The 12061-nt window shown below is 41.7% G+C and overlaps 1 protein-coding gene across 1 annotated transcript in view; it reads left to right on the top strand.

Moving 5' to 3' along the window:
• Positions 1-9703, top strand: part of taf7 (TAF7 RNA polymerase II, TATA box binding protein (TBP)-associated factor) — a 45674-nt gene extending 35971 nt beyond the window's left edge. The window contains exons 11-12 of the mRNA XM_060832150.1: positions 554-613; positions 9486-9703. Of these exons, the coding sequence (XP_060688133.1) occupies positions 554-613; positions 9486-9530 (105 nt within the window). The 3' untranslated portion in view covers positions 9531-9703. The remainder of the gene's footprint in view (positions 1-553; positions 614-9485) is intronic.
• Positions 9704-12061: the final 2358 nt, after the last annotated feature.

Below are 12061 nucleotides of genomic sequence, written 5' to 3'. Positions count from 1 at the left end.
GGAAGAGAGAGAGAGAGAGAGATGGTACCTTAAGGGGGGAGGGAGAGAGGGAGGGATTCAGCACCTTCAGCGGATGGAGAGAGAGAATCTGTAGCTTAAGGGGGAGAGGAGAGAGTAAAAGTCAGCACCTACAGTGGGGAGACACAGGGAATCAGCATCTTTGGGATGGGGTGAGTGAGAGAGCACTTTCAGCATTGAAAGAGTCAGCACATTCTCCTGGGGGTGGGAGGGTGGGGTGGGGCGGTGAATGATGGGGGAGGTGTGACTGGACAGAGAGAGGGTCAGCAGATAGAGGGGGGAAGGGAGGAAGCGAGTCAACACTTTTAGAGAACTGACAGTGTGTGTGTCAGGGGAATAAGTGTGAGTTTGCAGATGTGGCAAGCGAGTTAGCCTCTCTGGGGAAAGGGGAGAAAGAATTAGCACCCTTTGAAACTGTGTAGCTCTCAATCACTTGTCATGAGCCAGTGTTGGTGGCTTTCAGCCTCCCAACCATATGATAGCATCATAAGTGAATGTTTCCAGCAGGTTTAGTCAGCCTGTGTTTCTCTTTCAGAATCGTCTGCAGGCTGTGGTTGATGAGATCAAACAACAGGAGGAGAAGGAGAAACTACAGGTGAGAACTCATCTCACTTTCTCACATGCTGTTACCCACTGCAAGGACATGGTTTGTCACGCTCTTGCTTACAGACTCCAACTCTCTCTTTTATTCTCTTCTCCCACAATCCCTCCACCACTCACACGCTCACATTCAGTCTCAGCAGGAAGAGGAATAGGCTATTCAGCCCCTCGATTTGCTTCGCTATTCCATTAAATCATGGTTGATCTGATTGTAAAGTCAAATCCGCATTCCCACCTAGCCCGATAACCTTTCATCCTCTTATCAACAATCTATCTACCTCTGCCTTAATGGTATTCAAAGACTTTGCTTACACCACTCTTTCAGGAAGCGAGCTCCAAACACACTCAACTCTCAAAGTATTGTTTTTGTTTAACCTCTGATTCCAATGGGCAGCCCCTAATTCTTAAACAGTGCTCCTAATTATAAATTCTCTCAAGAGGACACAGCCTGTCTGCATTTTCCCTGTTAACATCCTTTAGGAAATTGTTTCAATCAAGGGACTTCTTGCTCTTCTAAACACTGTTCCTCATCAGACAACATGCCTGCTTCAAGTATTAATTTAGTAGGTTTCTTCTGAATTGCCTCCTATGTACTTATAACCTTCTTGAAATAAAGTAACCCATACTATGCCCAGTAATCCAGATGCAGGTTCATCAGTGCTCTGGATAATTGAAGAAGGACTTCCTTTTACATTTAGAGTCAAGAGTGGGGTCCTGATGAAGGGCTCTTGCCCGAAACGTCGATTCTCCTACTCCTCGGATGCTGTTTGACCTGCTGTGTTTTTCCAGCACCCCACTCTTGACTCTGATCTCCAGCATCTGCAGTCCTCACTTTTTCCTTTTATATTTAGTTCACATTGTAATAAATGATAACAATTTACTAGTTTTCCTCTCTGTGTGTTGTAATTGCATGCTAACCTTTTATGATTCAGGTGTGAGGACACCCAGATTCATCTTCTTCCAGAGTTCTGCAATCTCTCATGGTTTCAATAGTAGGCTTTTAAAAAAAATTCTCCTGCCAAAATGGACAACTTCATATTTTCTTCATATTATGCTCAATTTGCCACAACTTTACCCACATGCTTAATCTATCTACTTATACATTTTGTAACCTATATGTCCTTTTCACAACTTCATTTCCTTTCTATCTTTGTTACCTCAGCAAATTTGGCAACCTTGCATTGCATTCCTTCATCAAAGTCTTTGATATAAATTGCAAACAGTTGATGTGCCAGCACTGATCACTGTAGCACACTACTTGTGACATCTTACCAACCTGAGCCAATTTGCTGCTTCCTGCCACCAGCCAATCTTATATTCATGCCAATATGCTACACCGACATCATAAGCTTTAATTTTCTACAATCATCTTTGATGTAGCATCGTAGAAATGCCTCCTAGAAATCTAAAAACAATTTGCACCCACCTGTTCCTCTTTATTCACAGCACATGTTATATACTCAAAGAACTCCAATTGATTGGTCAGACATGATAGACCTCATCATAGGGTCCTAGCAGAAGGGACCAGTGAAATAGTTGATGCATTGATTTAATTTGCCAAAACTGCCTCGATTCAGATTTTGTCCCATTAGATTGGAAGATAGAGTGTCTAATTCCTGTATTCCAAAAGGAAAGGAGATAGCAGGACATTATATGTCAGCTAACTTTATATTTGTCATAAAGAAAACTTTAGAAGCTATTATTAAGAAATGATGGCAGGACACTTGGATAATTTCAAGGCAGTCAGGTAGTTTTGCTGGGGCTGCGTTTCCCTGGAGCATCAGAGGCTGACTTATAGAGGTTTATAAGATCATGAGAAGCATGGATGAATGCTCAAGGTCTGTTCCTAGGGTGAGGGAGACCAGAATGAGAGGGCATAGGTTTAAGGGGGGAGGGAAATGATTTAAAAAGGATTTTACAGCTAACTTTTCATGCAGAGAGTGGTGTGTGTATGGAACAAGCTACAATAGGAAGTGCTAATTGGATAGAAGAAGGCTAAAAGGGGCTTTAAGGGAGACATACAAGATGATCAGAAGATTAGATTGAGTGGACAGTGAGAGTCTTTTTCCTAGGATGATTATGTCTGCTTGTGCAAGGGGGCATAGCTGCAAATTGAGGGGTGATAGATTTAACACAGATATCAGAGGCAGGTTCTTTACTCAGACAGTAGTAAGGGCGTGGAATGACCTGCATGCCAATGCAGTTAACACAGCCACATTAGGGGCATTTAAACAGTCCTTGGATAAGCATATGGATGATGATGGGATAGTGTAGGAGGATGGGCTCAGATTAGTTCACAGGTCGACGCAACATTGAGAGCCGAAGGGCCTGTTCTGCACTGTATTATTCTATGTTCTATGTTCTATTGTAGAGGCTGGTACAACTGCAACAATTACCAGGCATCTGGATGGGTATGTGAATAGGAAGAGTTTATAGGGATTTGGGCCAAATGCTGGCAAATGGAACTAGGTCACATTGGGACATCTGGTTGGTGCGGATGAGTTAGACCAAAGAGTCTGTTTCTGTGCTGTATGATCCTATGGCTTCTAACAGTAGCTGTTCTGTAGGGCAGAGAAAATTCAGAAGATAATGAGAGCATGTAAAAAAGGCCATACATTAATCACATGTGATGTAGATTGGGAAAATGAAATTGGCATAGATAGCCACAAGGGGAAAGCCATAGAGAGTATTTCAAACAGTTTCCTAGAACAGTATCTTGTGGGTGCATTGGGTGATCAGGCTATTTTGGATTTGGCGATATGTTATGAGGCAGGTTTAGTAAGTGATCTCCAAGTAAAGGATCCCTTTGGGAACACTGACCATAATTGCTGGAATTTGGCATTCAGTTTGAGAGTGAGAAACTTGACAGAAACAACTCTGCTAAACCTAAATAAGTGTAACTGTATGGGATTGAGAGCTGAGTTGACTGGGAAGGACTGGGAAAGGAGTTTAGCAGCAAAGAAGGTTGATGAACAAGACATTTAAGAAAATAGTTAATGACTCACATCAAAAGTTTTAGTCTGACCATGATTAACCATGGAAGATGAGGATGGTATCAAATTGAAAGAGAAAACATAAAATGGGGGAATTATTAATACTAAATCAGAAGATTGGGAGTTTTAAAAGCCAACAAAAGATTACCCAAAAAAAAATAAAATAAACTTAGTGCAAAGTGCCAAGTAAAATACAAACTGGCAGTAAGAATTTCTTCAAATATGTAAAAAAGAGAGGTGATGTGAACATACCCTCCTCTGAGAATGAGGCTAGCAACATAATAGTTGAGAGCCAGAGAAGACAGAAGAGTTGAATAAATACTTTAACCGCCGTCGTGATAGGCAGCACTAACAGCATTCCATAAATGCTGAAAAATTAAAAGTCTAAAATAATGGGAGTTAGGGGGAGCATGGGGAATAAAATGCTGGACGAAATCTACTAGGGAACCTAATATGGCTAAAAGCTGATAATTTCCATCTATCTAATGGGTTTAAAATTTTTTTTTATTTGTTCATTGCGGGATGTGGGTGTTGCTGGCTGGGCCAGCATTTATTGCCCATCCCTAGTTGTCCTTGCGAAGGTGGTAGTGAACTGCCTTCTTGAATCACTGCAGTCCATATACTGTGGGATGACCCACAATGCTATTAGTGAGAGAATTCCAGGATTTTGACCCAGCAACAGTGAAGGAATGATGATATATTTCCAAGTCAGGATGGTGAGTGGCTTCAAGGGGAACTTTAATGTGGTGGTGTTCCCATATATCTGCTGCCCTTATCCTTATGGATGGAAGTGGTCGAGGGTTTGGAAGGTGCTGTCTGAGGATCTGTGGTGAATTTCTGCAGTGCATCTTGGAGATAGTACACACTGCTGCTACTGAATGTCGGTTGTGGAAGGAGTGGATGCTTGTGGATATGTATTGAGAGTATTCCATCACACTCCTGGCTTGTGCCTTGAAGATGATGGACAGGCTTTGAGGAGTCAAGAGGTGAGTTACTCGCCACAGTATTCCTAGCTTTGACCTGTTCTTGTAGCCACTGTGTTTATTTGGTGCATTCAGTTGAGTTTTTGATCAATGAAAACTTCCACAATGATAGTAGGGAATTCAGTGATGGTAACACTACTGAATGTCAAAGGGCGGTGGTTAGATGGTCTTACTGATGTCCATCATAGCTTGGCATTTGTGTGACGCTGATGTCACTTGCCACATGTCAGCCCAACCCTGGATATTATCCAGATCTTGTTGCATTTGAACATGGACTGCTTCAGTATCTGAGGAGTCATGAATGGTGCTGAACATTGTGCAATTGTCAGTGAACATCATCACTCCTGACCTTATGATGGAGGGAAGATCATTGATGATGCAGCTGAAGATGTATGGGCCATAGGACACCATAGAACTGCAGAGATGTCCTGGAGCTGACATGACTGACCTCCAACAACCACAATCATAGGATTAAAGACAGGATTCTTGGCAGTGTGGAGGAACACCGGGATCTTGCTGTTCAAGTACATAGATTCCTCAAAGTTGCCACCCAAGTGGGTAGGTTGTTAAGAAAGCATATGGTGCGTTGGCTTTCATTAACAGGGGGATCGAGTTTAAGAGCTGTGAGGTTTTGCTACAGCTCTACAAGTCCCTGGTGAAACCACACACTAGGAATGATGTGTCCAGTTCTGGTTGCCCTACGAGAGGAAAGATACAGACGCTTGGAGAGGGTGCAGAGAAGGTTTACCAGGATGCTGCCCGGACTGGAGGGCTTACCTTATGAAGAGAGGTTGACTAAGTTCAGACTTTTCTCTCTGGAGAGAAGGAGGAAAAGAGGTAACCTGATTGAGGTATACAAGGTAATGAGAGGCATGGATACAGTCAATAGCCTGAGACTTTTCCCCAGGACAGGATTGACTGGCACGAGGGGTCATAGATTTAAGATATTAGGAGAAAGGTACAGAGGAGAGGTCAGAGGTAGGTTCTTTATGCAGAGAGTTGTGAATGCATGGAATGCATTACCAGCAGTGATAGTGGAAGCAGAGTCATTAGGGACAGTTGAGCGACTGCTGGACATACACATGGACAGCAGTGAATTGAGAGGTGTGTAGGTTAGCTTATTTTATTTTACATTAGAATTAATCCTCAGCACAACTTCGTGGGCTGAAGGGCCTGTTCTGTGCTGTACTTTTCTATGTTCTATGTTCCTATATGTCAGGTACGACTCTAACCACCAGAGAGTTTGCCCCCAATACCCATTGATTTCAGTTTTGCGAGGGCTCCTTGATGCCACATTAGTTGAATGCAACCTTGATGTCAAGACCTGTCACTCTCACCCCATGCCACGATTTTAAAGGAGGTAACTACAGAGATGTTGGTTGCTTAGATAGTAATATTCCAGGGACCTTTAAATTTGGAAAAGCCCTAGAGGTTTGAAAAACTGCCAATGTGACACTTTAATTCAAAAATGGATGGAAGCAACAAACGGGTAACAATAGGCCAGATAGTTTACTATCAGTCACTGGTAAAAATGTTGAAATTTATAACAAAGGATGTAATAGCACAGCATTTAGAAATATATAAAAAAAGTAATGCAGAGTCAGCATGGCTTCATGAAGGGGAAATCCTGTCTGAAAAACTTTTACAGTTCTATGAAGAACAAGCAGAGTAGATAAAGATGTAAGAGATTTTTGCTCTCCAAAAGGCATTGAGTGAGGTACCACACATAAGGCTACTTAGAGTCATAGAGATGTACAACACAGGAACAGACCCTTTCGTCCAATCTGTCCGTGCCGACCAGATATCCCAACCCAATCTAGTCCCGCCTGCCAGCACCTGGCTCATATCCCTCCAAACTCTTCCTATTCATATATCCATCCAGATGCCTTTTAAATGTTGCAATTGTACCAGCCTCCACCACTTCCATACACGTACCACCTTCTGAGTGTAAAAGTTGCCTCTTAGGTCTCTTTTATATCTTTCCCCTCTCGCCATAAACCTAGGCCGTGTAGTTCTGAACTCTCCCACCCCAGGGAAAAAACTTTGTCTATTTATCCTATCCATGCCCCGTATGATTTTATAAACCTCTATAAGGTCACTCCTCAGCCTCCGACGCTCCAGGGAAAACAGCCCTAGCCTATTCAACCTCACCTATAGGTCAAAACCTCCAAGCCTGGCAACATCCTTGTAAATCTTTTCTGAACCCTTTCAATTTTCACAACATCTTTCCAATAGGAAGGAGACCAGAATTGCATGCAATATTCCAACAGTGGCCTAACCAATATTCTGTACAGCCTTTGTTATGACCTCCCAACTCCTATACTCAATACTTTGACCAATAAAAGAAAGCATACCAAACGCTGCCTTCACTATCCTATTTACCTGCTTAATAAGGTAAAAGTTGTTGGTGTCAGTGATATTGTTTCAGCATAGATAGAGTTTTGGCCAAGTAAAAGAAATCACAGCTGGGATAAGTAAGGCATTTCAGGATGGGAGCCTGTGAATAGTGGAGTGCCATGTGGATCAGTGCTGGGGTCACAATTATTTTCCATCATCCAAGTCATTATATATTGTAGTGAATGCACTGCTTCCAAGTTTGTGAATTATGCAAAAATAGGTGGGAAGGCAAGAGCTGAGGAAGAGCCTTTCAAGGGATATAGACAGGTCAATCAAGTGGGCAAAACTTTGGCAGATAGAAAGTAATATTTGAAAATGTGAAGTTCTGCACTTTGACAGGAAGAATGAAGATTGTTATTTTAAATGGGGAAATGGAATGTAGTGCAAAATAATGAGGGGATCCTCATACATGAATCAACAGTTGTATTTGCTGTGGACCAAGCTGATATCTACAAACTCCTACATGCTGCTGATGTGTCACATCACCTGTCATACCATCTTTAATTGTTGTGATGGGCTACTTAATTATTTTCTTCACTTATATACTTAAATATGTTTTAATATGTTTGGTTAACTCTGCCTCCAGCTGTTACGCTACTTTGAAACTTTGGAATAGAATAAGACTTAATTGTTTACCATAGACTCTCCAATTAACCAGCTTCTCCTGTCGCGGGGTAAGCATCTATTCCTGGAGGCTGAAAACGTTTAGACAAAAAAATAGCAACAGTACTTGTCTTTGCCTTCCTTTCCTGTAATTCCCTACAGCACTTGCCAACAGCAGTGTATTGTAGGTATTTTAATAAACTTGTTTATACATGTTATGGCACGCCCCAGGGGTAGGTGGACCATGAACCTACAGCACTCCTCCTTGAGGTAGGAAATACCACTGCAGCAGAAGACCATAGTGCACTATTATAAATGGTATTCAAGTGCCAAATCATATAAAGTTTCATGTTTTCTATCTGTTTCTAACACCAAAGACTGTCTGAATTAATGAGGGTATAGATTCAGTTTGTTCTTAAACAAAGTTATTTTTCAAGGGTTCCAATGAAAGAGCAGCTTAGTCAAGGCTGGCAACCACTTAATTAAAGCTGTAACTTTCAGTTTAAAGCTACTGCAAGCTAAATTAGATTTGTATAAAATAAAAATTTACACTTTCTTGTACAATTCTGTTTGTAGGTGTAGTCTATAGATCACAACTGCACGCACTGACTCTTTCTCTCTCACTCTCATTGCTGGGGGAACATAGCAAAGTGACAGGGTACTATCGAAATCACAGGTGAGACAGGGAGGTGACAAGGAAATGGTATGGAGTGCAATGGACCCAGAGGCATTGGTATTTGAAATCACGTGGGCCCGGGGAAGGACATGAGTATGCTCCCAGACGTCGCTGGGATCATAACAGGAGAGTTTCTACTGATGAGCTCAACTGAAGATCCTCCAGATCAGCTTGGCTTGGCCCCCTTATTACGTTTCAATATTTTGGTATCAAAATATAATTTTCAATTGTACAGCATTCTGTGTTTGACAGCCTGGTCTCAGCACTAACTGTCATTTCAGAGTTTGAAGGCCATAGTCCCAGTACCGCTACAGAGATCAGAACGTAGATTCGAAGTAAACTGACCCAGTGCAGTGATGAAGGACTTCTGCATTGTAGCATGTGCAGTCTCTCACATGAGAGGTTAAACTTAGTCCACTTCTGCTCTCATATCTGACTACTGTTTAATATTTGAGCATCATCACCAGTCGAGATTATCCAATCATTACTACATTCATGTTTTTGGGAACTTGCTTTGCTCAAGTTGCTATGTTTCTTTGTGATATTTGAACACTGGCAATAAATAATTCAAAAATACTTCATTGTGAAACACTTTGGGACATTCTGTGAAGGAGAAAAATGTTTTCTGAAATTCTGCTGGTCTTTAAGGTGATTCTGAAATTGTTTAGGAAGATCTCAAGCTTGAGTGACCAGTACATGGTAATGTAGACTCTATACCAAACAGCAAGGAGCAACTGGACATTTTAAGGAATCCCTGATCCCCACCTTGCCTTGCACCCATCATCCTTCCGATTCAATTGGCATTCCTGCTGGTGGTCTGTTCATCCCTCTTTCTCCCCTCACCACCTCCTCCCTATCCCTCACTCTCACCACCTCCCTTTTACTCACTCCAGAATCTCTGCTCTTTCCATCAATCCCACCTCTTTTCCCCCACTGCCCTAAACCTTCCCCAGCTTTCACTCGTTCTTCCCTTGCTGCTTGGTGTGGATAACAGTGTAAGGAAGGTGTTTACTTCTTTCTGGTTTGTCCGTACATTCTCCCCAGTTGCAGTCATTTCTTGAACAGTAAGTATAGCGGTTCCCTGCACAGGAAACCAGGAGCATTAGCTGTCAGCATTGTGCAGACAGCTCCTGTCAGTTTGATTTTGTTTATGCCTAAGCATAATCGATATCCATCAAGACTGTGGATGTAACACACTGTCCTTTCTTTTTCCAGTTGGCTTCTTTACAGTCACAGCTTGACAACCTGCTGAATAAATGAAGGACTGCTCACCGACTCTTTTAACAGGGACAGTGCCACAGTGTGTGGGGTGCAAGCAACCTGCTTGACTAGACATGACAAAAACCAGAATCAGCATTGCTAACCATTTGTAACTTGTACATAAATGTGAATATCAACCTAAATAAATGTACTATTAGTGAGTATTAGCCATAGACTTTTGCACTTGTTATTGTTCTTTTGTGGTTGTCACTGGCAAGGCTGACATTTATTTTCCATCATAAACTCCCTTGGAGAAGGAAAGAAAGAAGCTTGTGGACCGGTTGCAGTCCATGTAATGAAGGTCAAGAATTCAGATTTTTGACCCAAGGGCACTCGAGTGAATCTCACCACTGCCACCCATCGTGATCCTCTGTCGTCTGAATTTATCAGACTGCTCAGCTGTGACCACTACTGGAGATGAGTGGAAATGTCTTCCAGTTAAATATCGGGAAGATAATTCCACTTTCCTGATCTGACCCCATCCTTGAAGCTGAACCTCACTGTCACAAACATACAAATAGGAGCTGACATAGGCCATTCCGGCCCACAAGCTGCTGCTCCGTTCAGTAAGACCATGGTTGCTTTGCTTGTATTTTGAGTTCCCCATTTCCATCTGATCCCAATAATCTTTATTTCCATTACCCATCAAAAATTTATCCACCTCTGCCTTAGAAATCTCCCAGTGTTCACAAAATATTTACAGATGCAACTAACACTAACATAGAGATAACAAGTAATTGGGTGAAATTAAAGAGAATACATGGTGCATTGTAAGTAAGGTTGGGGAGCTACAGGCACAAATTGAAATGTGGAACTATGATTTTGTGCTGATAACAAAGCTGATCAAGGAAAGGCAGGACTGGCTTTAATAAATATTCCTGGATATAAATTGTTCAGAAAAGATGGAAAAGGAAGGAAACAAGGAAGGTGGTTCAGAAGAGCATTGCAGTGTTGGAGAAAGGTAGCGATCAGAGAGTCCAAGGACACAATCAATTTGGCTAGAGTGAAGAAACAAAAAGGGTACAGTTACATTTCTAGTTGTAGTCTATGGATCACAAACTATTGGAAAAGGATGTAGAAGAATAAATCTGCCAGGAATTACAAATATGTGAGAAGAGGTGAAAACGGCAGATGATGGAGGGTCAGAGTCAAAAAGTGTGGAGCTGGAAAAGCACAGCAGGTCAGGCTTATGCCTAAAATGTTGACCCTCATGCTCCTTGGATGCCCGAAACGTCGATTCTCCTGCTCCTTGGATGCTGCCTGACCTGCTGCGCTTTTCCAGCAACACATTTTTCAGCTTCCTTCCATACCAGGCAATATTCTCTGGAACCTTCTCCAAAGATTCCACATCCTTCCTATAATGGTTTAGGTCTGAGATGAGATGTGGAGAATGACAAATATTAATCCAGAGTGAGAAAAACCAATTGAAAGAGAGCAGACTTCATAAGGGATAAAGATTGAGCTGGGCAGGATTGACTGGATGCGAAGTTGGTGGAACCAACTAAATGAACAATTGGCTACCTTGAAAGAGGAGATGGTTCAGATGTAGGCAAGGCATATTCCCTCAAACAAAAAAAGTATGATAAAAAAAATCCAAAGATTCCTGACAAAATGAGATGACAAAAAAAAATAAGGTAATGATGAAAATATGTGTTATGACAAGTTTCATGTAGAACATAAAGGCGAGAACCAAGATAATAAGAGGAATATTGAAGGTTCAGAGGTGAAATTTTTAAAAAAGGCAAATAAGAGAAACAAAGAAATTATGAGAAAAGACTGGCAGCCAGATTGCCCCAAAGTCGTCCATCAGCATAAAAATAGTAAAGATGTGGGTACAATTACAATGTATAAAGACATTTGGATAAGTACATGAATAGGAAAGATTTGGAGGGATATGGGCCAGGAGCAGGCAGGTGGGACTAGTTTAGTTTGGGATTATGTTCACCATAGACGATTGGACGGAAGGGTCTGTTCCATGCTGTATGACTCTGTGACTGGTAAATGGAAGATATGGGCTAATGCTGAACCAAAAAGGGAATTAGAACAGGAGGCAGGGGACATGACCGAGGTGTTAAACGAATACTTTTCATTTGTGTTTACCAAATAAAGAGTTGCTAACCAGGACATGGTGACAGAGAAGGAAACTGTCACGAGAAGGGTTGAAAATTGATGAGCAAGTGTTGGATAGACTGTTGGTACTTTAAGTTTACAAGGCATCAAATGCGTCTAAGAATTTTGATGGAGATAAGAGTGAAAACTGCAGGGGCACTTTCAGTCTTCCACTCAAGGGAGGTGCCAAAGGACTGGAAAATTGCAAACATTATAGTGCAAGAAAAGTTGTAAAGGTAATCTATGCCATTACCAACTAATCAGTTCAACTTCAATGTTCTGCAGACTACTTATTCAGGATAGAATCAAGTCACAGGATGGCCATAGGGAAAAATCTGGGCTGATTAGGAAGTGTCAGCATGAATTGCTAAAAGGGAAATTGTGTTTAAGTAACTTACCTAAATTTTGTTTTGAAGAGACAT

This window comes from Hemiscyllium ocellatum, chromosome 11, assembly GCF_020745735.1.
Source record: "Hemiscyllium ocellatum isolate sHemOce1 chromosome 11, sHemOce1.pat.X.cur, whole genome shotgun sequence".
NCBI classification, from domain to species: domain Eukaryota; kingdom Metazoa; phylum Chordata; class Chondrichthyes; order Orectolobiformes; family Hemiscylliidae; genus Hemiscyllium; species Hemiscyllium ocellatum.
Note: the sequence above shows the minus strand (reverse complement) of the source record. Positions and strands in the feature narration are given on the sequence as shown.